The 27,828-nt window shown below is 36.8% G+C and overlaps 2 protein-coding genes across 3 annotated transcripts in view; both read left to right on the forward strand.

Moving 5' to 3' along the window:
• The first annotated feature begins 3,398 nt into the window (after positions 1-3,398).
• LOC129924008 (adhesive plaque matrix protein-like) lies at positions 3,399-7,605 on the forward strand. The gene is made up of 2 exons (XM_056017933.1): positions 3,399-3,435; positions 6,290-7,605. The coding sequence occupies exons 1-2, from the start codon at positions 3,399-3,401 to the stop codon at positions 7,603-7,605; spliced, it is 1,353 nt and encodes a 450-aa protein (XP_055873908.1).
• An 8,400-nt stretch (positions 7,606-16,005) lies between these two features.
• The window catches only part of LOC106070211 (uncharacterized), a 36,248-nt gene continuing 24,425 nt past the window's right edge, over positions 16,006-27,828 (forward strand). Inside the window, exons 1-2 of one of the 2 annotated variants that reach the window (XM_056032909.1) lie at positions 16,006-16,159; positions 22,479-22,575. The gene's annotated coding sequence lies outside the window, so the exon portion shown is untranslated. The remainder of the gene's footprint in view (positions 16,160-22,478; positions 22,576-27,828) is intronic. The other variant, XM_056032920.1, reaches the window with a different exon arrangement.

The raw sequence follows: 27,828 nt of genomic DNA on the forward strand, positions 1-27,828 counted from the left end.
GAAAAAGAATTTTGGCATTTAGGTTTTTTTTAACGTTCTATCTGGACTAGTTCATCGCTTTGCAGCTGCCTTCTTGCCTTCTCCAATGCATCATGAAATGGAAGCGAAGTTGCTTGAAATTCTGTCTCAGTGCCCCGTTGGCGTGCTCATTTTGTACAGTTTTGATTCAATGATTCTCTTCATTTGTCTACACTTGACTCGTGTCAGTCAATTCTACAGCTGTGTCTATCTTCTGTAGAAGTGTCTTTCTAATATGTCAATCGTCAGTCTAATCAACCTCGCCTACGTTACAGTAGTGTCTGTCTTCTGTGGAAGTCTATGTCTAAAATATAAAGTGTCTGTCTAATCAACAACGTCGCCTACGTTACAGTAGTGTCTGTCTTATGTAGAAGTCTATGTCTAAAATATAAAGTGTCTGTCTAATATGTAAAGTGCCGGTCTAATCAACAACCATGCCTAGTTACAGTAGTGTCTGTCCTCTGTACATGACCACCAGGACAGTGATGACAATGTCTGTGATGTACCGTAATGCATTTTACTTTCAATGTTTCACTCATAACAATCGCCACTCATATTTCGGATTATCATCTACTCAATGTAAATATACTAAATAAAAAACAATATTTGTACTATACGTGTACATATGTGTACATACGAAACTAAATAACTATTTATGCTGTACACTTCAATGTCTAGTTAACTAACACTGCAGATGTGCGCAAAAGTTACACTAACCCAAGGACGAGAGTAGGCTCATGGTTTTTTAAACTCAAGGCTTCTGTTCTTGCTTACATGAGCATCACATATCTAGTCTATGTGACAGTAGTGCAGGTAAAACACTAACTAAATGACATGTGCAAACATAGATGGATCTGTATGCATGATGTAAACTAAATGACATGTGCAAACATAGATGGATCTATATGCATGATGTAAACAACCAATCAGCTGATAACACGTTGACCTATTCATATCTTATTTAACATTATTGTCTGATGATGCTACATTGTTGTTGAAAACAAATTAGTAATAATTAAAAAAATATTTGTAAAATAAAATCTATTTTGGTTGTTTGTTTTTTTTAACATTTGTCTTAGTAGTGTTGTTATTTATTGAAATTATTGAAGCGTGACCAAGCTTACAAAAGTTGTTTTCTTAAATAAAAGAAAGCATATTTATTTCTTGTAAACTTCAAGTAGCAGGTTGAGTCAAAGTGTAACAAGGTGACAAGGACTTTGGAAACGTGAAGAGAGAAATATGGGAAGAGAGAAACGTCAACGAAATGGTGTCATGGTCAAACTACGGACACGTTCGACTGGAGATCCTGAGGACTACATTGACCAGGAATGGATGAAGATCTTGAGGACTACATTGACCAGGAATGGGTGAAGATCCTGAGGACTACATTGACCAGGAATGGGTGAAGATCCTGAGGACTACATTGACCAGAAATGGGTGAAGATCCTGAGGACTACATCGACCAGAAATGGGTGAAGATCCTGAGGACTACATCGACCAGGAATGGGTGAAGATCCTGAGGACTACATCGACCAGAAATGGGTGAAGATCCTGAGGACTACATTGACCAGAAATGGGTGAAGATCCTGAGGACTACATCGACCAGGAATGGGTGAAGATCCTGAGGACTACATTGACCAGAAATGGGTGAAGATCCTGAGGACTACATCGACCAGGAATGGGTGAAGATCCTGAGGACCACATCGACCAGAAATGGGTGAAGATCCTGAGGACTACATCGACCAGGAATGGGTGAAGATCCTGGGGACGAGATAGAATAGAAAGGGTCGCAGGGATTCGGAATGAAGTTTGTAGTCAGAATCAAGAGCCTAGGCACGTGAAGTGTGGCATACCTTAAGTGCACATATAATGTTATTAGTTTTGGGAAAAAAAAACAGGTCAATTAAGTTTCTTGACTAACAGATTCCTTGTTTCTTCAGAACAGTTTCCATTTGGATCAACTTTCTAACAAGTTTGAATGGACGAGTGGGGATTACTGAAGGTCTAAGACATAGAAATTTTTATTATAAATCTTACAAGAACATAAAATGAAAATCCTTGTTAACTTTGGTTTGACCAACATTAGAATACACTTTTGTAGCCAATTCATTTTCATTTAAAATAAAATAAAATGTTAGATTGTATAATAACATTTAAAAAAGTTAGTTTTAGTAACTGTATTCCCCACTCCCTTTTGCAGATTTTTGTTCTTCCCGGAAAATTCCTTTTTATATTTACCAAAATAATTCGCATTGAAAGTGAATATTTTTTTTTAATCAATCAGGAACATACTGCTATTGAACTCTGGTTAGATTAATATTAAAATATGCGTTCTGAGTTTGGGACCCACAACTCAAGAAAACATAATGAAACTAAAACAGACGCAAAATAGTTCCTTGTGATATGTAACAAACGAATATTCATATTTCACTAAAAGAGACACTTCAGAACAGAAAACTATAAAGTGAAGTAGCAATTAATACATAAAACACTAAACGTTAATTTACAAATGCAAACACTACCTAATAAAATAATTCAGAAAGACTCAGATATAAAGGCACTTTTCTTATTCCATATTTATTTTTATTTATTTTTATTTCATAAAAGTGCTCTTCCTTTCTTAGTGCTGTTAGAGCATGGAACGGATATCCTGTAATGTATAAGATAAGAAGACAAGATACGGTAAGTTAAAAAGTCACTATTTTACTTTTAAACAGGAGATTTTTGGCAGTCAAAAAGTGTGCCAAAGACTTAAGTCTAGCAAGAATAGACTGAGACAAACTAATAGTAATTGTAATGAGTTGATAACACAGCGGCCATGTTTTGTGGTCTTAAACTTGCTACACACACACACACACACACACATTGACTCATTTAGTACGAATGTCCACAATATTGTGGCTTATAAGACAAACACCTTCTAATTTCAAAATGATTTCTTAGTGTTTTTTTATCAACCAACACGGCAACACGAACATGTCCAAAAGACACACAGACACACAGGTGAACCAGTGATCTTATTTTGCTCAAGAAACCTCCAGGCTAGTTAGCCACCTCCATTTACTGCACAGACCCAATAATGCATAATATAGTAGCTGAATTAAGCTGAAACCAGTGCTATCTCAAAACATGAGAACTGTATACTGTCACAAGAGCAGGTAGTAATTAAAATGTCCAACTGGCCCAGATGGGAAAGTGTTTAATGAATTCCTTGCCTCTTCCTTCCTCAGGCACTCATAATGGACTGTATGGAAATGTAATCTTTCATTTTGTAACGGGTAAATTGATAACAGACTGTTTACACAGAGCAGACGAGAAAGCAGACGATCATGGAGTTCCTTACAAGATAGTGAGTGAGTGTATCATCATTACAATATGTCATGGGAAACTCCATACTGCAGATACAGCCAGGTTCCGGTAATTTCTTATGGCAAACTTTGGCCATGACCTAAATATACTGAACTTGTGTTGGGACAGAACGTACAGATAAAACAAAATGACACACATATGAATAATTTTCCTCTTCTATTGTAAAATAGTGTTTCTATTTGTAGGAGACTTTATGGGTTACCAGGCAAAACTAAAACAAACGGACCTCTATCCCGACAGGCTACTATGGAGATAGTCTCTCCCCAATTCATGAAATTACAGACTTTCCATTGACCAAGCACTTTCATTAAATGAGATTTGTTAACACTATGTCAGGGGTGGGCAGCCTTTTTCTTTTGAGGGCCGCATTAAAAAGAAATTAGAAATAGGGGCCGCAATTATATAATACGTATTTCCAACTTAGAAAATATATAAGGATAGTGTATTAAACATGTAGGCCTACATCTTTTTTTTTACACTACCAATTGAGGAATTACAACAAGATTTAGCGATTTCTAAAATTAATTTTACAAATATTTTCAAAATTTTGTAATTGCCTTTTTACATGACAACAATACATCACAATCTGATAGTATTGTTGTACTTAATGTAACTAGCTAACTAGTTGTTATCCTTATGACTGCTGTCAAATTACAGTCTGTCAGCATCGAGTTGTTCTTACATTTGTTTGTTTTCAAACAAAAAAAAAAGTTCACGATTTATGTAGACCCAAAGAATGTGAAATTTAGCCTTAAGTGTTTTTTCTGGCACCCATAAAGCTCCCTTGGAAGATCGTAATTTGCTTGGAGGTATTTCATCTGGAGCTGAATCAGCTTCTGTACTAAATGGTGAAGTGAGGATATTGAAAACTGGTATCAGGATCTTGATGTCTTAAAATTCTTGTACTTTTCAACCATTTTACTTGAAACCTTTCAGCAAAGGAAAATGATTAACCCTGTTTTCACTTGCCTGGAGAAATGGAAAAGTTTTGTTTGGAAAAATACATATGTGCAAGCAACTCACTGCAACATTTGCCACTAAAAACACGAAGTCTGTCTTGACTCTTCTTTAGAAATAGTTGTAACAAATTCAAAGTCTATGTGCCTCAAGGAGCATACCAATGTCTTCCTTGAGATCCCATATTCTTCTTAATACCTTGCAAATGCCAAGCCAGTGGACACTGCTGTGGTACCGAACATCGTAATGTTTTGTTTCCACATCTTCAAGTACTTCTCGGAACTGCCTGTGGTTAAGACCCCTAGCTCTGATAAGTTTGATCGCTGAGATAATTGGGTCAATAAAGTGTTTCATATTCAATGCAGTTTTGTGCAAACTTTCCCGTGCCGAGTTTATAGTTGGGATATTGTTGTTTAATTTATATTTAAAAAAACTGTTTTACCCAGCCAAAGCACGGGCTCCACCAGTTCTTACACTTGCCCTCCTGTTTCAAGCCAACCCAACACCTTTAACACAGTTCTTCATTTGCATTGAATAAATACTGGCCTGAGTTTATGTCTTTGACTAAATATTTGAATACATTGCAAACAAGCATATCTTCATTTGCTTTAAACTTTTTAGAATGACATGCAGAGACAATGTTTCTTTAGTCTCTTCATCATAAGAGATAAGAAAAATTTAAAATGATTTATTTTTCCCCTGTATTATCTGTTTATTCTGTGGGCACACCTGAATTCTGTAGGTGTTCGCGGGCCGCTTAAAACACTCTGGTGGGCCGCATGTGGCCCGCGAACCGTAATTTGCCCACCCCTGCACTATCTACTTTGTGTTTTCTAAAATAAACGCATATGAAAATTAGAAACATTCTGGACAAAAATATTCATGACATGTAGGCCCAACTTTTAACACTAATATGCTAAACACCATTTGAAAATATTCTTGTAATTGTAAATTCTTGTAAATCCCTAACCCTAACCCAAACCCTAACCTTTCCAATAAACTCCACTTTGATTTAACGACTTTTACGCTTAAGATAAGGGACATAACCATCGTTATTTCTATGTGTAGCTAGATTTATTTATTATGTCCCTTGTCATAGCTATTATTTTCTGCAATGGATTTTGTATAATAATGGTATAATTGTAAAATGTACGAATGTACTTAGGGGATTTTCATAATTATGTAAATCACAGTAATCTTTTAAGACAGTATTTCTCAAACTTTTATTCATGACGCCACCCTAGACACAAAAAAATGTGTTTACCCCAATTTTTCCAGTCAGTAAGGAGGTTAAGCGTTTAGCTACATCTAATTGGCAGTAATACGTTTTGCAGTGGTTTAGAGTAGTGTTTCTCAAACTCTGGTCAGAGAACTCCTAGGGGTCCATGAGACAACCGTAGGGGATCCGCAGAAAGATGAAAATTGTATACAATTTTTAAAAAACTTCTTCGCTAACATTCGGATAATTTGAGGACTAATCAACTCGCCCCCTCGCTACTGTTGAATGTGTCTAGTGCGAGTCTTCTATGACCACGTTATGGTTGGAGCAGAATGTCAATACAACAAATGATTGTTAACAGTCTTGTGATAGAATTGGTTTTGTCCATGAGTATTAAATTTACTTGTTTTACAAACCAATCATCATCGGCCTTTAAATTTCTCTGTTTTCTCACGACATTCAAGGAATAAGGCCAATCTTTGTTTTTAAGTTTCCAACCGAGTCCACGATATATTGACTCTAGTGCACATTTAATGATTAGCTATGAAGTTATACAGTGGTGATTCGTGTTAGTTTGATATTGTTTTGCTCTCTCAGCTAACCTTTAGATCAAGGATAAATATTTGAAGCCTAAGCAGACGTCTGAAGAAGGGCAAGAAATGTAAAGATTGTAAAGGAAATGGTGGCGAGGAACTGAGACCTGATGTCGTACACATTCTGCTCCAGAATATGCTCCAGAATATGCTCCAGAATATGCTCCAGAATATGCTCCAGAATATGCTCCAGAATATGCTCCAGAATATGCTCCAGAATATGCTCCAGAATATGCTCCAGAATATGCTCCAGAATATGCTCCAGAATATGCTCCAGAATATGCTCCAGAATATGCTCCAGAATATGCTCCAGAATATGCTCCAGAATATGCTCCAGAATATGCTCCAGAATATGCTCCAGAATATGCTCCAGAATATGCTCCAGAATATGCTCCAGAATATGCTCCAGAATATGCTCCAGAATATGCTCCAGAATATGCTCCAGAATATGCTCCAGAATATGCTCCAGAATATGCTCCAGAATATGCTCCAGAATATGCTCCAGAATATGCTCCAGAATATGCTCCAGAATATGCTCCAGAATATGCTCCAGAATATGCTCCAGAATATGCTCCAGAATATGCTCCAGAATATGCTCCAGAATATGCTCCAGAATATGCTCCAGAATATGCTCCAGAATATGCTCCAGAATATGCTCCAGAATATGCTCCAGAATATGCTCCAGAATATGCTCCAGAATATGCTCCAGAATATGCTCCAGAATATGCTCCAGAATATGCTCCAGAATATGCTCCAGAATATGCTCCAGAATATGCTCCAGAATATGCTCCAGAATATGCTCCAGAATATGCTCCAGAATATGCTCCAGAATATGCTCCAGAATATGCTCCAGAATATGCTCCAGAATATGCTCCAGAATATGCTCCAGAATATGCTCCAGAATATGCTCCAGAATATGCTCCAGAATATGCTCCAGAATATGCTCCAGAATATGCTCCAGAATATGCTCCAGAATATGCTCCAGAATATGCTCCAGAATATGCTCCAGAATATGCTCCAGAATATGCTCCAGAATATGCTCCAGAATATGCTCCAGAATATGCTCCAGAATATGCTCCAGAATATGCTCCAGAATATGCTCCAGAATATGCTCCAGAATATGCTCCAGAATATGCTCCAGAATATGCTCCAGAATATGCTCCAGAATATGCTCCAGAATATGCTCCAGAATATGCTCCAGAATATGCTCCAGAATATGCTCCAGAATATGCTCCAGAATATGCTCCAGAATATGCTCCAGAATATGCTCCAGAATATGCTCCAGAATATGCTCCAGAATATGCTCCAGAATATGCTCCAGAATATGCTCCAGAATATGCTCCAGAATATGCTCCAGAATATGCTCCAGAATATGCTCCAGAATATGCTCCAGAATATGCTCCAGAATATGCTCCAGAATATGCTCCAGAATATGCTCCAGAATATTAGCCATTCTGGTTGCTACCGTACAAAAGCAAGAGTGATCAGCCACAATGTGTCTCATTGGTTGGAATGTGTTATCGAACGAAACGTTAAAACCTGCTAAACTAAAACTACATCTAGTAACTAATTATATGGGCATCAGTTACATGCAAATCAGCAGAAAATTATTAGCCATGCGACAACAGTGAATGAAAAAGCCCCTAGGCCTCACATATTAAGACATTGCAAATAGAAGTCGTGAGAAATTGTAAGGTTCCCACATGCGAATAGTATCACTAGGGCTGGGACCTAATAAAATGTCGTCTAGTCAATACAAATTGTTTTAATTTTAGCAACATTGGTACTAGTGTACTACCTATTTCATTAATATTGAATCATAGATTTATAGCTACAATACATATGTAACAATTATGGTTGTACTTTTGTTGTTTTTTTGTCCCTAAAGAAATACATAATACTACTGCGCCGCTCTTATGAGTATGGTAGGACACAATAACACAGCGCGCCTCACAATTTGAGAAACTGATTTAAGCTATAAAATAAGGTTGCGAAGAAAAAGAAGGGAAGGCGATCTGGAGACTTAGGTATACAATAAAGTCTAAACAGAAAATGTAAGAGAATAGTGTTCTTTCTAAAATAGAAACCTTATACATTCGTACGTATTCAGCGCAACGGATAAACCGAAAATATGGACATTTAAAGGTTTGAATCCAATAATGAAATCTCTTAGGGCACAAAGGGGATAATTATACTGAAAATCAAATAGCCAATGTGACCCTGGCTTTGATAGCGCAAATGTAACTGGACTTCCACTGCTCTAAAGTGACCAATGGTTTACTTACCGTATACTCTTCTCTCCATCTGCTAGATCTAGCTATTTATTTGGAAAGTTGATTTTCTCGTTATCGCTTTCACATTAGAAAATATACAAGTGTACATCCTGACTAGAGTCCCATGAGACGGGCTACTCCCTATAAAGATAAGGCCACAATGTTTCTATTACTGTGTCTCCTTGACATCTTTAGACGCGGTACAAAGTTTATACACAAATGTTATTCCTTACATATAAAACTAGATGAGTCAGTGATGTTAGCACGTGCAGATGTAGTACTTTTATGAATTATACTTCAAGGGATCGTATAACAGAATGCTTGCATCGTACAACCAAAAGCTTAAACTGTGACAAGTAACAAATAAGTTTGTTTTTTTAAATGGCTACTCTCCCTTTATGAAGCTGATGACTCTCTGTATGGGCGACTACTTTACTCTTAGTAACTAAAAAAACAAATGTTGGTTAAGCGCATGTCTAAATCTACTCAGAGTCAATACAATCCTACTGCTAAGCCTGTAGATCCAGACTTACAAGACGGTGCGCACAATGTTTCTAAACGTCTCTTTCATGATTGAATTCTTCAATGAACACATGCAGAGATAGCGCGGTCACGTGTGTTCAAGATACGATTGTTTACACATCCAGAACAAAATCTATTTTAAGCATTATTATATTTTAAAAAATCATATTGATCAAATCAGAGTTTTCCCTGTGTGACCAATTAGTAATAGTTGTCCCAAAGACATACATAAACTATAAAATTCCTAGAAAAATCGTTATATACATTTTTGAAAACAGTGTCCGCCCAGGTTTATTTTTATTTTTGTTTCTAGCGACGTAGAATTTGCAAGCTGAATAGAGGCATTGTAAAAAGAATATATTAATCTTGTAAATTTTTCTTCATGTGTTTAACTGGAACAGCTTATAGAGACTTAGTCGTAGCTAGAGGTCAATATTTGAAAGGTTTACTAATATAGTTATGTAACAAGGTTACAAATACAGTTTGTGTGGAAAGGAAACGCAAACTCAAAATCGGCCCTTGAAGTGGTCCATGCCGCTGAGTATTGTTGATTCGACAACCTATGGCATGAGAAGACTAGTTAGTATTTGTTGTATTAAATTATGTTCCACTCATATGCTTTCTAAATAGATTTTTTTCTCTTTAACAATTAAAATAGAATTTTTTTTTTTTTTTTTTTTTGTAAATGTAGTAGTTAGTATGACAGAACTTAAATAAATTAGCAATACAGTTATAATTTAAAATATTTTTTAATAAAAAATCTAAATATAAATGTGTTAAAATATGTTAAAATATGGTAACTAGTTACTAAATAGCCTCCCTTGTTTGTTACTATTAATAGTGAATCGTTGTAAAAATGGTGTATTTTTATGAAAAAAATTCCTTGCATAGCTCATTTTAAAAATTAAATTTTTCGTTTTCATAAAAGAAAAAAGTAGCCGTTGCATCAGAACTTTAAATGGTCCAAAATATCACGAATTTGGATTATCAATTTTTTTTTCTAGTTTGTGAGACGGGACGGACGGACGGACAGACCACACAAAATTAATAGCGTCTATTCCCCTTTCAGGGGCCGCTAAAAATAGCAATATTCATAAATATCACAAGGTAATCCGGAACAAGCCAGCTCAGCTTTCTAATTTTCTTGAAACATGAATTTTTTTTCCTGTCATCTAAGAAGCGCAGACTTGTTACTTCCCTTCAAGACTTAGCGATGCTGCAAACGCACCGAAATTCACCCAGTGTGTATTAATTTCCTATTTCCGTGAGCTTTTCAGTAAAAACGACTAATTGTATGGACACGAACAAACTTAAACTACTGTATTTTAAACATAAACTAACGATTTATAAACTAGTCATGTCGCTATTTTGTTTCATCTCCTTGACTATTTGTTCCATACAATGTAAGCTATAGAACAGTTTGACTCTAATTTACTAGATTTATTTCGGACACACGGTACAAGTTGTTACTACACTGATCAATGCTCTGTAATGTAAAGAAGAAGAAGAAGATAGGCAAACCTTTTTTACTTCATTGTTTAGTCCATTGGTTTAATCTATATATTGAGTTTACAAATATATTTCTAAACTCTAGCTCTAAATAATTGTCTTAGTTTATTCATTTCTTTATGATTCTTTATAGTTTAATTTTGGAAATAATTCTATTGTAATGTCAATATTTTTAAATAAGCTAACCATTATTTTCTACAAGTTTTTTTTAACTAACTAATTAATTGTAATACTGTAACGTAAACAAAATGATGAACAATTCTCAAGACTGACTAGTCTGGCTGGCGCCTTAAAACCCTTTTAAGCTCAGACGGAGAAATCGGCATCTCTGGTTCTGTCCGGTCTGGGTAGACTATAAGGGCGCCATACCCAGATCTATCGGGGTCCCTTATTACCGACCCATAGGTATAACAGAAAATGGCATCTGATGGATAGGACTTTGGTGTAGCTGATGCAAAGTTTTGGAGTATGGCAGGTGTTAATCGCCTCTTGGTGTCTCCCTCTTGCCCTATAAGGGACATGTTTATTTGTGGGGCCGACTTCTCCTCCACGGAGGGTAAGTACTAATTATTCTAACTGGGATTCTGTCAGTGGAGCCCAGCTGATTTTGACAAATTGGCCGCAATGTGGAGGAACGATCGCATTTTTATGCGGTTCCTCTCTCTCCACTGTCGCACTAATATTGAGGTGGGTAGCCTAGAGTCGCCCCTTTTATAGCGCTCATAGGCTGTAAGTACCACCCTCTCCCTCCTTAAATGTAAAGGTGCAATGTTTGTTAAGATTTTAGCAGCGTTTGTTGGGCTTGTCCAAAAGGTGCCACAAATGAACCTTAGTGCCTGTGCTTGTACTCGGTCAGTTTTACTAGCATATACTTGAGCTGTACTCAATGTGTGATCTGACTGCCCCTAAGTACAATGTGCGTAGCATGTAAGCTTTGGCACCCCACTTTGTGCTGGCCAGCTTTCTTAGTAACGCTAACTTCTCCGAGGCTTTTCTTTCAACTTCCTGGACGTGCTGGAGCATTGACAACTTTCTATCCAGGGTCACCCCTAGATATTTTGGCGTGTTTTCACGTTGGAGTCGCAGCCCACCGAGTTGAAGCTCGAATAGAGCCTTAAGAATGTCGATCCATAGGCTGAACAGGGACCAGATCGTTTTGGCAACGTTTATCTGAATCTGTCATTTGTCGCAATACAGGAGATGGTTTGGAGGTCTGCTTGTAATGCCGCCTGTATTTGGTCGGCTTTCTTGCCGGTTGACCAGAGGACAATGTCATCCGCATAAAGCAGTTTCTTTGACCGCAGTAAGGTGCGTTTCTTAAATTTCTTAAGTTTAAAGAAGCATCGAGACAATTTCAAGTCACATCATTGCCAGAGTCCACCGACTATAGGCGAGCTGTTAATGGGTATGAATTAACTGAACAATTAAAAGCAACAAAGCAAGATGAGACGGTAATCATTGAATTCAGAAAAAAAGGATGAGGCCGACATCGTGAAAAGAAGAAAATACTTTAATACCGCAGGTTCTAGAGACTAAAGGACAGCACACAAGCATGTCCTCAAAAATTCATACTGAAGAAGCTGAACCACCAGACAGTGTAAACAATACAGAAAGCAGGATAATAAACTCTAGACTGAACGACATTGGAGATTGGCCTGATGTCATCACAGATAATATTCGCATACACCTTCTCACTCAAGGATCTGAAACAGTTCAGCGTATGGACAGTCAATTCAGAGAGGAGCATAGACATCAAGAATCAGCAAAAGGAAAGCCTAGAAAGCTTTCAAAGGCTTGGTTTTTTCCGGCAAATGTCAAACGGTGAGAAAGTTCTTAGAAAGTGGATGTGTTATTCGCCAAAAAAAAAAAGAATTATTTTGCTTCCCCTGCATGCTCTTCTCAACAAGATCAAGTACCAAATCTTCATTTAAATCCAAAGATGGATTCAATGAGTGATGGAGGTTATCCCCGAAAATAGAAAAACATGAGACCAGCAGAGCTCACATTCAGTCATCGCTTGCTTGGAGGGAACTTGAAGTTTGCCTGAGAGTAGGGAACAATATTGACAACAAGGCCCTAGATTTGATTATACAAGAGACGAAAACCTGGAGAGTTAGTAAAATTACTATCAAAGTACGATCCACTCTTGAGGGAGCATGTGCTTCGAACTAAGCTTTGTTCCAGACTGAATATATACATGTCTCCACAAATACAAAATGAATTTATTACAATATTGGGGGATCACGCTAAATAACAAATCATACAGCAAGTAAAACAAGCCAAATATTTCTCTATTATTTTTGACAGTACACCTGACATCTCAAAGCTGGATAAAATTTCCCAAATTTTACGGTATGTTGTCATGGAGAATGACGGGGTGCAGGTTCGTGAGTCTTTTGTTGACTTCATCAACACAAAGGACACGCATGCTACTGGAATCGCTGAGATGATTCTAGAGAAATTGCGTTTGGGTGGCTTAGACATAATGGACTGCAGGGGTCAAGGCTATGATAATGCTGAGGTCATGAAAGGTCATTAAGGTCATGAAAGAATTAACAATATTTGATTAATGAATAGGCCTACATATTATTTTGAAAAAAAGTAAGGTTTTGCAATGGTATTAATTAGTTAGTTTGTTTTTTTTTTTTTGTTTTTTTTTTGAGGGGGGGCATCAAGATGAGGTACCGCACCAGGCATCATATACTCTAGCTACGCCACTGATGTAGACAATACAAGAATCAATTTAAAAAAAAACAAAAAAAACAAGTCAATTAATTCTTTGTTATTAATTGTTTTGTTTGATATCAAATAAGAGAAATAATTTCCTCATTCTTAAATGATATAGCATTATAGTTGTACGTGCAGATTTCTTCCTACTAGATAAATAATGGTTGTTGTTTTTTTTAAAAGGATTTTTTAAAATATTTTTGTTTGTCTGGTAGAGTTAGCCAACATGAGCTAACTGGGGACATTGAAGCAATCCTTCTAGTCACGTGTCGTATAGTCAAAGAGTCTCAGAATCTCAGAGAGGTCCGTATTACAAATAGGTGTCGGCAAATCGATAAAATCGAAAGTTAAACAAATATTTTTACAAATAAGTCGACTAATGGGCTTGACACTGTTTTATTTCTTTGAACTTTGACCTGTAGGTCTCAAACGTTTCTCCGGAAATAAAAAAATTATAACGTTCAGACCTATAACTCCATCAGTTTAGGAAGAGATGTCCATCAGTTTAGGAAGAGATGTCCATCAGTTCAGGAAGAGATGTCCATCAGTTCAGGAAGAGATGTCCATCAGTTCAGGAAGAGATGTCCATCAGTTCAGGAAGAGATGTCCATCAGTTCAGGAAGAGATGTCCATCAGTTCAGGAAGAGATATCCATCAGTTCAGGAAGAGATATCCATCAGTTCAGGAAGAGATGGCTGTAGATCAAAATGATAGAATTGAATGTATTATATATTTGTAAAATACTATTGACTGACGCATTCATCGATCATGAGATCTCTTAAACTGCCGTACGTATCCGAATCACATTTCGAACACATGTTCCTTTTACTTCCTACTCAATACGAACGTTTTTTTACATATTCGCAACCTGACGACCGCTATTCGCAAAAAAACGCCCAGCTGTATCAAACCTTTGTATGTATTTCTTTATTTATTTGGTATTTCCCTAAAAGGCGCAGTCGATATAGAAAGTAGAAATAGAAATATCTCACAAATGTCGTATTTCAAAGTCATTCTTTACTTTCTCTCAAAGTCGACTTATTTTGTAATCTGCCTTACGTCATTTCCGCTTCCTTTGAGACGCAGACTCAATAAAACAAAACCCAATCCTAATAGCATGAATAAGATAGAACTAGAGTCTTTTTCTTAAATAAATAAAACCAAAGCTATTTCTTTTTAATTTAGAGAACAAGATACCCCAAAAAAATGTAGGAAATGGAACTGGAATGTGGCTTTCAATTGAGTCTTTCGAAAGATGCATTTTTTCACAATACCAGAAACTGCTTGCATTAAGAATAAGTAAAACTAACCAGAAAAAAATAAGGAGAAGGGGGGAGCACGGTCGAAATATAGATTGAATTGAGAAGCCAAAGACAAAAGTCATAGACTAATTTGTTTGGTTTTGTCCGGGAGGATGGGGAGCGGATAAGTGAAAGTGCTATTCTAACTAAAGGGCCAAAACTAGGAGTGTGTGTATGTGTCGGTGGAGAGTATAGGAATCGCGTGTTTCCAAATCAAGTCCAAAGTCGATGTCGAAAACAATTACGAAGCGCAGGTTTAAAAAAAAACAACAAAATGCGGTTCTAGAGTACGAGAGAGAGGGAGAGAGAGAGAGGAGAGGGGAATAGAGAGAGAGAGAGAAAGAGAGAAACGTAAACTTGTGACAGATACACTAATTCACGGACTAAAAAGTATGTAAGGTTGATCGTTAGAAAGTGGTCCTTTTATTATAAATCAAAAAAAAAAAAAGAAGAAAAAAGGGCGTATTACTGCCATAATTATCAATATATAGCCTGGGAGCAAATCAACGGGTGTAGCCGGTGTGTACTGCTAGTGATATAGAAGTCTATATATAGTTTGTAAAAAAAAAATTTCTTCTGCCTGGACATGTACAGATCTAAGTAAAAGCACTATGATAAATTGTAAGTACGTCAAGCATAATATTCGAACGTAAGAGTCCAAAGATCGCTATAGATCGGATGTCTTTTCTCTTTAGAACATTTCAAAACACTATTCACTTAATAATATGTCAGGTTTTTTTTCAAATGTTTCAGTTTCAATGTGGTTTTAAAAAAATGCTATCAATGTAAGGGCTTTAGTCTGTACGGTGTAAGGATTGGAGACTTTTAACCTTTCAAAGACTTTTTTGCTGATCAATGTAATTAAAAGCCTCAGACATCTCTTGCTGGAAATAAAAACACCAGATCAATCAGACTAAAGAACAGCTCAAAGGCTTACATTTCTGACTCGTGGGCAGTGGGTCTCAAAATGTGTGGAACAGAACGTAGACTAAAAGCAACATGAAAACCACTTAGAGGTTCCGGAGAAAGTTGCTTATGTATTTTTCACGTCACCGTTTGTTTTACTTTTTCTTCATCTTCATCTATTCCTTGTCTGTTGAACCGTTGGGGCACCACGCAGGATCTGTTGACCACCTTTCTCCATTGATCTCTGTCTTTGTCTATCCAATTCTATTCAAGACAAAAGACAGTGAGGAATATTTAGTGTTACTATTATTATTATTATTATTATTATTATATCATTATTCATTCATTCATCTTCCCTGCAGTTCTAAAATTGTTTGTTTACTTGCAGCGAATTCATTTATTCTTTGAAAGGATCTCCATGAAAAAGATGTTTGGAATCCCTGTTTCATAAGATGCAGACACCGCCACCAGGTAGCCTCTTGCTCGCCACAGGCGTGACGTAACACACAGTCAGATAACTTTTTTTTTTTTCAGTGTTACCTTACTCCTTCCTCTCCCTCTCCCTAACACACATACACCCAACACCCCGCCTGTGAGCGCCCTGCCGCGCCTACATGATCTACCCATACTTCTAAACATACAGGGAGTCACACATTGAGATTACGATGAGGGGGAAAAAGGTAACGCGTCGTTAGAATGTCTGTGATAGTACACATATTGACCCCTAAATACACAACTGCTGAGATCTGTGTTCATTTGCACAAGGTAAGTGCTTTCATCGTCCAGCTCATTTCCTGCATGCACCTCGAGGAAACATCAACCAATTACCATGTGTAGGTTAAAGATACATTTATAATCCAAGTAAACAATTGTACTCGTTCGTTATTCAATAAATCATATCGTATTTTTTAGTCCGAGGCGTATCAATGATTGGGGTTGCCCTTCATTGACAAAAGTTTACAAATGTAATTTTGTCTTAAGCTGATTTTTTTTTGTGTCAAATCTATATTTAACTCAAGGGAGATAAGGGCTTCCTTAAAGTTTATACAACTAGTCTAAAACGAATCGGTTTGTATTGAAAATTTTGTTCTTACGCTTGAAATAAGAGGAAGATGGTGGACTTCCTTAATGTATGTTATTTACGTGTGAGTGTCAGTGAGAGTGTATCTGTGGAGGAGAGAGAAAGAGAGAGAGTGAGAATTTGAATGCTTTCCACTTTGCCTACTCTATATATAATGAACACCTTGATAAAAGTCCATTGTATCATTATAGCGTCCATACTACACTCATGATTGGCTTTTTCAACAAGGAACTATTTCTCGTAACAGACACAAGTGGACTGGTATATCTTCAGCTCAAAAATTAAGAACATCATATTCTAAAACTTCTCCACAACCAATCTCCCAAATAAGTTAAAACATGAGCCTGCACCCGAACAGGGGATAGACATTTCTAATACAAATGGTACTTTTGTACTATTTATGTTTGCATTTGTCAAGAGATTTTGGTAGATCTTTGATCAGTTAGATTTGGGAAAAAAAGAGGAGGGGGAGCCCTTGCATACACTATAAAGGCAAAAGGGACCGAACCATTGACTGGTTTCACAGAGATGGTTTATATCTTATTCTAGCAGTCACTGGCCATGTCTACACGCGACATATTTCAATTTTAAAACAGTAAAGCGAGAGGACAAGCGAATCTCTGTATCAGCTTTTTAAATTTACAATTGAATATGTCCTGTTATATGTACCTGTAACGTTCATTCCCCAATTATCACATTTTTATTTGTGTAACGTACACTTAGGCTCAACGCTGTTCTTCCTAAATAATGATTTGTACATTTCTGCCGCTAAAAATGCAGGAAATCGTATGGTTTACGTGGCTCACACTTGGCCTCCACTGTGGAAGTTGACAGTGCTCTCCTATATCTCCTTCTACAAAGTGGCATCTTGCTAGTCCCATTCAGTTCATATGAATAGATGTAATATTGTTGATTCCATTCCAAAGTTAGGGGTTGATAACTCAATGTTTGAGTATAACTGACCCACAGGAGCTTTCCACGAGTTTGTGTGCAACACAATCATTTTGTTGCTTTATCAAATTGTTTATTTTGGTGTTATTGTTTTATAATACTTTTTTATAAGAATCGACTTGATAATTGTTGCAATGAAAATAGATAGTGCGTCTTGGTATCTCAAGAATTTAAATCCAATTACCCAAAATTCGACGTTATTCTTCATTCGCAATAAAAGATTTAAATTGTCTAAGTGGAAATCATGAAAGGATTAAACACACTATTAATACACAATGTAACTAAATTTCAATAATAAATTTACAAAAGTACACTTGAAAAGAAGCAACTTTTTTACTAAAGACCTAGACACAAGATCGTCTGCTCTCTCTCTCTCTCTCTCTCTCTCTTTCTCTCTGTTTTCAAACCGAAAGTTCTCGTTGCTGAAATTATATTTTTTACAGGCTTACTGTTCTATGTAGAAACTTGAATATTCGAGAAGAAAATGTTCAAATAAACTTCCTGTTTACACTTCTCTTCAAACCTTGATGCGCACACCACGTGACTGTGAAGTGACAATAAGATTTCATCTTTTTATTATGCTTGAAAATATATGATCATTTATATGCATTGCATACAGTACGGCACAGAGAAACCTACGTGTATTTCTTCAACTCTCATTATGTCTAGGAAAGCTTACATGACTTTAATTCAAATTATGAAGTGAGTGTCTAATTGAAGTGTTTCATTGACCCTATTTATGGACAATCTTTACCCATCTGACCATTTCCATAAATCGGAAAAAAAAACAGCAATCACCTGGAGCCATCTTTGGCGCCTTCTTCTCCCCCAGCACACACATACAGATCAAGTGTTTCAAATTCCACTGTTTCCTTCACGTGAGAAGTCTGGGCATGTGTTCTCTGGCATCCGGTCCGTTTCCAAGATGATTGGTTCATTGTAAGTGTGACCTATTTCTTCAAGCATCCGGGACATTACTTCAAAAGATTACCTGAAAGCGTTTGATTGTAGCAAAATTAAAAATAGAAGAAGAAATGTCTTTCACATTTACTCATTCACTATGTTTCATTTGGACGTCCTAGATAGAGATACGCCTAGACGTATGTGAAACTGAAATGATGGTCGATTTTCATTGGGTCGTTAAGAGAAGATGATAGGATTTGATCGACAGACGTTCAAAAATGTAGACAGGCAGAGTCGTCACTTACCAAGTGAAACAAAAATACAATTCTAGCAATCCACTAACGTGACCTTTCCAATCTCTGAGAGTCAGACGAACTACTAGACAATAATATTTTTAAATGAAAATACTCAGATAGCAACCACTTAACGATGGCCTCATTATTCTATCTATTTTTTTTTTTGTTTTTGTTTGTTTGTTTTTGTGTAGTTCCTACTGTTAGTTCACACTTAATACATAGTCAAAGCCAAAGTCAAAAAGTCACATTTTCAAATCAAAAAGTCAAAACCACAAGTCAAGTAATTTGAATCGTGTTGTACAAAGCTTCTATCAACTCACTCTGTCTGTCTGTCTGTCTGGTAACAAGTTTGTACACATTATTTCTCCCACACCCAATCTCGGATCAGGCTGAAATTTTGCACAATTATTTCTTTACCTGACAACACAAGAATCAATAACCGATTTGTTAATTAGCTATTGGTAATTAACTATTTCATTGTTATCTCGAACAAGGGAAAGAAATTGTACTTGACTGAAATGGTCGTATAAGCTGAATTAGTTCACTTTATAGGTCGCCGTTCTAAATTGAAACAAACAATGTATAACAATATAATCTGTTCTAGTCAAAAGTACCTCACTAGCAGAGTGGTTAGCATGTCTTCCCACGTTTGCACGTGTTTAAATTCAGAAATGCTTTTAAAAATTAATTACGGTAAAATCCACCCACATATTCCTTTCTTTCTTAACCCCCGCCCCCCCCCCCACACACACACCATTTTCCCAACTGGAGCAGATAAGTGATAGGATCATAGTGTATTGAGAAAGCTCATAGCATGAAATAGCAACAAAAAAAAAGCAATTAATACAAAATATTATTAATCGCACAGAGGTATTGTTGTTGGTCTAGATCTATTACTATATAACTTGAACATAAATTAGAAATTAATATTTTTTTAAAAATCATATTACTGAACATGGCCCATGCATTACAAAGTTGAATGGTTTGCTAATTTTTAAAAAAATGAATCCATGTCACTTCGAACTGATTTTGTTCCTAAATGTAAACCCGATGGACCGGGTGAGCTGCTCTTTGATTGCGTTTTGTTGCTGTACCACTACGTGCACGAGAGTCCAAGTTTTCGAAAACTCCCAGCAATCAACGCGATTTGTTTCCAGTGCTCGTGCTCCTCACGTTTTGTAATCACGTTGCTAGGCAACCCAAAATAAAACAGCACTCTTCTGCAGTTCCAGGAGGGTTATTTTTTATCTGTACCATTATCTGAAAACACATAAATTTACGCTGAATGTCGGAGACGAAGAGCAAAATGAAAAAAAAAATACGTTGAACTTATTCCATTGATGAAATCTTCAGTCAGGAGAAATACTTGTTGGAGACGTCAGTGTGGATAAATGTAAAAGTAAATTTCCCCTTTCAGACCGTGCCATCTAGAGGGCAGATGTTGTTAAGGTCATCCTTTTCTTTGGCCAACCGTTAATGAGCAGGGTGTCATGTGGATGACACAACGACCAACCGCCTTTACTTTCTCCAAATTAGATCCATTGTACCCATTACAGTTATCGTATAAAATACAGACGTTGCTTCAAAAAAGATTTTTTTGAAAGCCCCCAGCAATCAATGCCTAAAAATGTCAAAATTCAAAATCCCAATTTAATTATATGTTTTATTTGGTTAGACAAGACACACCAACCCTAAATAGCTTTATGCGCAACGTAAAAAGCCTAAAAACACGCTAACAGTTTAGGATTTTGCAATCTCCCATAGAAACAAGGGGCGTAGATAAGAATTTACCATCATTTGGGGACCCGGGAGACTTGACCTCTATGTGTGGCCCTGCATTTTGCGTAATATTTAATAATTAATGTAAACAACACTTGTTTGGGCCCCCCCCCCTCAAGTGAGGTCTGGGGGAATTTTCAAATTCTTCCCCCACCTCCCTCCTACCCTAGCTACGCCACTGATAGAAACGTTTGTTCTAATGTCAAAAAGTAGGTTATACCATGAACTTCAATAAGGAGGAAATAAAAATAAAGAAATATACCAAAGTGACCCCCCACACTGTAATACCTCAATTACTGCAGAAACGGCAATGTTTGTGAACACGTAGCTATGTTTACATGTGAAGATGGAGGCCAAACCTCAAAGAGATTGTTTGACCCAATCCGACAGGACGTCCAATGTCCTATGAATGGTAACTGGCAAGCCCTTCAGTGCAAAGTGACCAATAGGAACATGGAACTAGTGGCCTAAATTCCGTGGACACCAGTTGGGAAGAGGCTGCAAAAGGCGCCTATGATCGATCAGTGTGGAGAGAGCTTGTCGACCCTGAGCCGAACGACTCGGGAGAACCTAAGTCTCACTATGCACTTTCAGAATATAAACTAGTTAAGAAAATTGGAAACATGTTTTAACATGACTTCAGATAGAGTTTGTGTTATCATACAAAGTCCGAGATAATATGTCAGAAGAACGATTTTAATCATCTTTTGACATTCCGTTTTTATTGAAAAAAAATTGTAGATCCTAAAACCTATTACTGATTATGAAAATCCTGCTTAAAATAAATTATGTATTTATTAAAAGGAAAATTCAACTTTTGAATGCGTTGTAATTTTTTTTAAATCTTAAAGTGAGAGGTGACTTATAGAGAGACAAATAAATGTTTTTTATCATACGAGGACCGCTAAATAAATAAGATAATTCGAGACTTTCTTTTTTCCTATGTCCGTGATGGAGCGCACACCATTTTGTTGTTACATACAATTAAATTGTGGTTCATAAATATTCGTCGCTTTCAATTTTTTCGTTTAACAATGTCTATAAATCATTATTTCAATTGCTCTTCCAAATTCTACTCTTACATTTTTTGTCGACCTTTATTCTACTTTCGGTCTTTCAAGTACGAGCATTATAGGTTTGGTTCTACTAGACCAACACCACTGTTACCAACAGATTTATTTATTATTGTACTTTTACTTTCGGTGAAAAGGCTTGTAGAGTTTACTTCATTTTGGTTTGCAAACGGCCTGTTGGTTCATTAAAAACATTTACAAAGAAATGGTTAGTCTAGAGCTGTAAGCCTGTGACATCACCGAAAAGACAGCAGTGTCAACTTGTTTCCCTCTGACGTCATTCGAAACACTTCCATTCATAAAAAGATGTGCAGCCAAAAGTAACGTAACGATGAGGAAGCATTTTTAAACGAATCGTTTTATGTTAAAGAGAAAAAAAGCCGTTGCATTAGTACGTTGTAATATATTAAATTCGCCAATATATTAAATTCATGCTCTAGTGAATCATTTACATGTAAATCATTTTGTTCTATTTCTGTGATCTAAAAAGGACGGGCGAACAAACGGAATACGTACGGACAGACAGATGACATAAAAATTAATACAGACCTTTCTTCTTTCGGGGCATCTAAAAATCAGTAGGAAACGCCAGAAAGACTCAGTTGTTTTGTTTTTCACTGACAATAATAATATATAATATATAAGTATGTTTGTGGTCTACTTTATAGCACCCCCCTATGACGAAAGGGACAAGTGATGTTGATGATGATGATAATGAGTAGCTCCACTTTTTCTCGAGTTTATAGTAGTCAGTAAAATGCTTGGATATATTGATCTAGATACGTTTCAAAATAAAAATGTCTTCTGACCTTCTTTCGGACTAGTTACCCAACTGTAGTACTTTTAACCCTGCAGGGTGCTCTAGTAACTTTCAAATGCTATGTTATTGTTACCGAATAGTCTCCCCTTAACCGAGATTTTCCTCGCCTTTTCCATTCTATAGTTATACATGTACTTGTCACTTTTTTTGTTTCTAACTTTTCTCTGACATTTGATTGTAGGTCAAACCGATAGCGCAACCTGGGCCAACATTTTGTGTCTGTTCTATGGAGTAGCAGATTGTTGGCAGAAGGAAGTCTCATTCGGACCCAGAAAGCGGTAAGAGGCATTCCTGGAAACATCTTGCTTTTTATTGTGTCGTCTGCTTACGATGAGCTCACCACATGCGCGCACAAACATCTACCATCACACGCGGGCACTGTGGCAATCATTCATGACAAATCATAAGCGCATTCATAAACAAGGGCAGAGATAATCCTTCACTTGGACAGAGTTTGTGTGTAGAAAAGAGACAGAGAGAAAGAGAGGGATCGAGAGAGTCTAGGTCAATAGCATAGATTTGTGCGATTAGAAATAGTTTTACCAATTGTCTTTGCTTAACTTTTAGCTTTCTCAATGCGCTATGATTGTATCACTTCTCTAGGACCAGTTGTGAAAGGGGGAGAGAAGAAGATATAACTTCTTAATGAAAGTTTACAATAGTTACATGATCATTTGTTAATGCATAAAAAAAAATGTTCATAGAAACATAACACTATAAATAGATTCAACCTACACCACCACATCTGTCAAATACGATTTATTTCCGTTGTTTAAGATTCCATATAAAAATAAATTACCAACAGTTAACCGTTAAAACGCGTGTGGTAGTTTAGCCTCTAAACATCATAATTGTAATTCCATCTTGTATGCACTCATTGTAAAACTGCTCAGCACTTTAAGGGTTAATTATCTAATTGTTATTTTTTTTTTTAATTTATACTTGTGTTGTCAGGTAAAATTTATAATTGTGAAAATTTTCAGCTTAATCCGAGATTGGGCGTTGGAGAAATAAAGTGGACACACAAACCGGTATGTAAGATGGTTTCGCTTTAAGGTGCTTGGATCATCACCTGGTCAAAATAAAATGGTAATTAAGTAAGACACAACCGACGTGGTGACATTGTTCCCGTGGTTCGGTATTGTAGCGAGGCCAACTCTAGAGGAGCGTTGGCCGAGTGGTTAAGCGCTTGGCTTCCAAACCTGGGGTCTCATGATCTGTAGATGTCCATTTTTATAGCTTTTACCAAGCTTGATAGAATATTTTAAAAAATACGGCATTGTTTTTGGTCTGAAGATAAAGCAAGAGTGCAGTATACACGAGGCTACGCAGAGCCAGAGCTGACTTAGGTGTAAAGTGAAGGCATAGGTTTGAGTCAATTAGTAGACTAGATAATACCTGTACCTTTTATTTTAGGACGCAACTCCTGTTTACTACAAATTCTAGGTATATTTAGTATATTTGTTTTGGGGGGAGATACAAAACTTTCATGAGTAAATTTTAGTTAATCACTATTGCTAGGACAATGACAAAGCAGTGCAAATCTCTGTGAGCAGTTAGATCAGTAGGTCAACTCACGTGTATTTTGCCCCCCCCCCCCAAGTCAGGTGTAAGAACCTGTAGCAGCAGTTTGCGGTTTGATTATGTAGGTCAGAAGACCGGTGATGTCATTCAAATAACCCGCGCTGCTATCTGTAAATCCCAATGATGCTGCAGGGAAATGTTCGAGTGTTGCAGGAAGTCTAGATACAAGTATGACAATGATGTGGTGTAAATAACTCATCTTAAACAGGAATCAAACCATGGGATGATTTTAAACAATGGCTTTGTTCAGTTTCAGCTCACATTCAAAGAACAGTGTGTGTCCGTTACTATAAAGTCAATAACATACTTTATTCGTGTAGATACTTCTGTATCATGTTATGTTTTTGTTCTCAATGGTCTACGTTCTGTGCTATTGTTTCTGGTTTACGTTTTGAAGCTGTACTATTGTTCCTGGTCTGCGTTTTGTAGCTGTGCTATTGTTCCTGGTCTACGTTTTAAAGCTGTGCTATTGTTTCTGGTTTACGTTTTGTAGTTGTGCTATTGTTCCTGATCTACGTTTTGTAGTTGTGCTATTGTTCCTGGTCTACGTTTTGAAGCTGTGCTATTGTTCCTGGTCTGCGTTTTGTAGCTGTGCTATTGTTCCTGGTCTACGTTTTGAAGCTGTGCTATTGTTCCTGGTCTACGTTTTGAAGCTGTGCTATTGTTTCTGGTTTACGTTTTGTAGTTGTGCTATTGTTCCTGATCTACGTTTTGTAGTTGTGCTATTGTTTCTGGTTTACGTTTTGAAGCTGTGCTATTGTTCCTGGTCTGCGTTTTGTAGCTGTGCTATTGTTCCTGGTCTACGTTTTGAAGCTGTGCTATTGTTTCTGGTTTACGTTTTGTAGTTGTGCTATTGTTCCTGATCTACGTTTTGTAGTTGTGCTATTGTTCCTGGTCTACGTTTTGAAGCTGTGCTATTGTTCCTGGTCTGCGTTTTGTAGCTGTGCTATTGTTCCTGGTCTACGTTTTGAAGCTGTGCTATTGTTCCTGGTCTACGTTTTGAAGCTGTGCTATTGTTTCTGGTTTACGTTTTGTAGTTGTGCTATTGTTCCTGATCTACGTTTTGTAGTTGTGCTATTGTTTCTGGTTTACGTTTTGAAGCTGTGCTATTGTTCCTGGTCTGCGTTTTGTAGCTGTGCTATTGTTCCTGGTCTACGTTTTGAAGCTGTGCTATTGTTTCTGGTTTACGTTTTGTAGTTGTGCTATTGTTCCTGATCTACGTTTTTGTATTTGTAGTTGTGCTATTGTTTCTGGTTTACGTTTTGAAGCTGTGCTATTGTTTCTGGTTTACGTTTTGTAGTTGTGCTATTGTTTCTGGTTTACGTTTTGAAGCTGTGCTATTGTTCCTGGTCTACGTTTTGTAGTTGTGCTATTGTTTCTGGTTTACGTTTTGAAGCTGTGCTATTGTTCCTGGTCTACGTTTTGTAGCTGTGCTATTGTTCCTGGTCTACGTTTTGTAGCTGTGCTATTATTCCTGGTCTACGTTTTGTAGTTGTGCTATTGTTCCTGATCTACGTTTTGTAGTTGTGCTATTGTTCCTGGTCTACGTTTTGTAGTTGTGCTATTGTTTCTGGTTTACGTTTTGAAGCTGTGCTATTGTTCCTGGTCTACGGTTTGTAGCTGTGCTATTGTTCCTGGTTTACGTTTTGTAGCTGTGCTATTGTTCCTGGTCTACGTTTTGTAGCTGTGCTAGTGTTCCTGGTCTACGTTTTGTAGCTGTGCTATTGTTCCTGGTCTACGTTTTGTAGCTGTGCTATTGTTCCTGCTTTACTTAACAATCTTTTCTTATTGCTTCTTTTATTTATTTTTTAGTAGGTTAAAATTGTTGGTTTTTTTTTTTTTCAATAAAGGATTCAGCTTCACAGGACCGCCGCGAGGGTAGTGGCTGCCTGCGGGCGAAATTAAAAAATGCCACACCCTCCCCTACTTTTTTTCTGTTTAGAATCGAAATTAACGTAATGTAATTTTTTTTTCGGATACAGTGTTGCCTACATATTTTTAAGCCATGTAAAAAGTTGTTCCTGGAGATAGAACTGAAGATGCGGCAGGTTTCAGCTCAAGTCACCAAGGGGCATGATTCCGGGGCGGGTCCTGGCGCTGAGCTTATTGTGGTGCTTTCAGCTTCAAAAACTCTATTGGCGGCTACAACGCCTTTTTTCTCGTAATAAGATGAGAGAATATTTTTAAAAGACCAATATTAATGTGTTTTCTTTTAGAGCGGACTTTTCATCCTAGTAAAAATAACAGTTGAGGGTCATATTAAGTCTAATAATAATGAGTCAGTCCTGGTCAACAGTATTATGCGAGGACATTCTAAGTAAATATAACACACGGATGTCTGTAATGGGCGTGATCTTTTTATGATCATCTTCGTGTAAAGTAAGACGTCTTTGTCGCGGACCTTTATTTCACACAAAAATCGTCACTATAATGAAGTGCAATAGTCGGAAGAAATTTGAGCATTCTGAGATAAGAAAACCCAGACGAATCACACTAGCGGAGACGTTTAGACATGTTTTCTTTAAAAAGTTTTTACCCACATTGTTGCATACGCCTCTAGAAAAAAAACGGTTTACATTTGACAAGGTCTTATTAGAAGATGAAACGACGTCTCTTACTGTCACAGATTACATTATAGAATTGTTTGTACATTTCACTTTTGAAAGTAATATAAGCCCTCGACATGAGTCTCGGGATTTAATCCTCAAATTTAGACACTTGACATTCAAGTCAGGATTTACCCAAGGGACGTAATTAGTATGTTTAAAATCTATTGGTTGATTTGAATTTAAACAAAGACATTTTTGAAAAGAGTTAGCGCCAGAGAATTGGCGGTAGTAAGAAGGTAAAGGGGGTCGAATAAATAATGTCCTTGTAGACAGTCACGTTTCTAAGAGCTCTGTTTGAAAAGCCTTTGTAATATGTTTCATGCTCATTGATTTGTAATTTGTACATAAACTGTACTTACGTTATATTTAAATAAAGTTCCAGAGTTTTGTTTTATCAAAGAATCGTTAATTTGTGAGTCTAGATCGTCAGTTTTGTTAACTATTGAATTCAAGTAAAATCCCCGGCATGACAACACATCATACCACCAAAATGTTGTCACATCTGGCACTCTCCGACTAATAAAAGTTCACGGACAACTTTTAACGAAATTTATTCAAGATCTAGGACCAATTTCTAAACTCTTCAAAGGAACTTCATTCTTATTTAACGGAGGACAGAATTTCTGTGTTTAACAGGTCAGTTGGTTATCGATAATTCTTTTATAAAGATTTTCGTTAGAGTTACGTCTAACTCACGAAATCTATTATTAAAAGACCAGTAAATCAAATAACTGGCAGTATAAAAAAGACCAGTAAATCAAATAACTGGCATTATAAAAAAGACCAGTAAAGCAAATAACTGGCGTTATAAAGAAGACCAGATTTAACTAACTGTTAAACCAGTAAAAAGTACATCGGCTCAATAGATCTATATATCAATCATACGACTCCAGTAACTACAAGTCTACTGTCAAGAATTTATTAGCAAATTGAGGCTTCAAGAACTTTGTCACTAGATCTATATTATTATTATATCTGAGATAAAGCCAAAATCCAGATATCGAACATTTTGCTCCAATACAAGAAACTAACAAAAAAATTAAATATGGCTTCCAGTGCTAGAACACAACGATTCTTCGAATTAATAGAATTTGCCAAAGAAAAGCAAATTTCAAAGCCAGACCAGTGGGCAGAGAAACAAGAAGAAAAAGAATATCAAGAGCAAGAATCTGAAAAACAAAGGCAAGAATCTGAAAAACGCATGCAATTAGAAGAAAAAAAATTGCAAGACGCCGAAAAACAAAGGCAAGAATCTGAAAAACAAAGGCAAGAATCTGAAAAACAAAGGCAAGAATCTGAAAAACAAAGGCAAGACGCCGAAAAGCAAAGGCAAGACGC

The sequence above is a fragment of the Biomphalaria glabrata genome, chromosome 1 (genome assembly GCF_947242115.1).
Source record: "Biomphalaria glabrata chromosome 1, xgBioGlab47.1, whole genome shotgun sequence".
In the NCBI taxonomy this organism is placed as follows: domain Eukaryota; kingdom Metazoa; phylum Mollusca; class Gastropoda; family Planorbidae; genus Biomphalaria; species Biomphalaria glabrata.

What these genes read in the sequence shown, in the direction of transcription:
- LOC129924008 (XM_056017933.1), top strand. Translation starts at nt 3,399, where the DNA reads ATGGGAAACTCCATACTGCAGATACAGCCAGGTTCCG. An exon ending in GCAGATACAGCCAGGTTCCG is followed by an intron (nt 3,436 to 6,289) that starts GTAATTTCTTAT and finishes ATTCTGCTCCAG; the next exon opens with AATATGCTCCAGAATATGCT.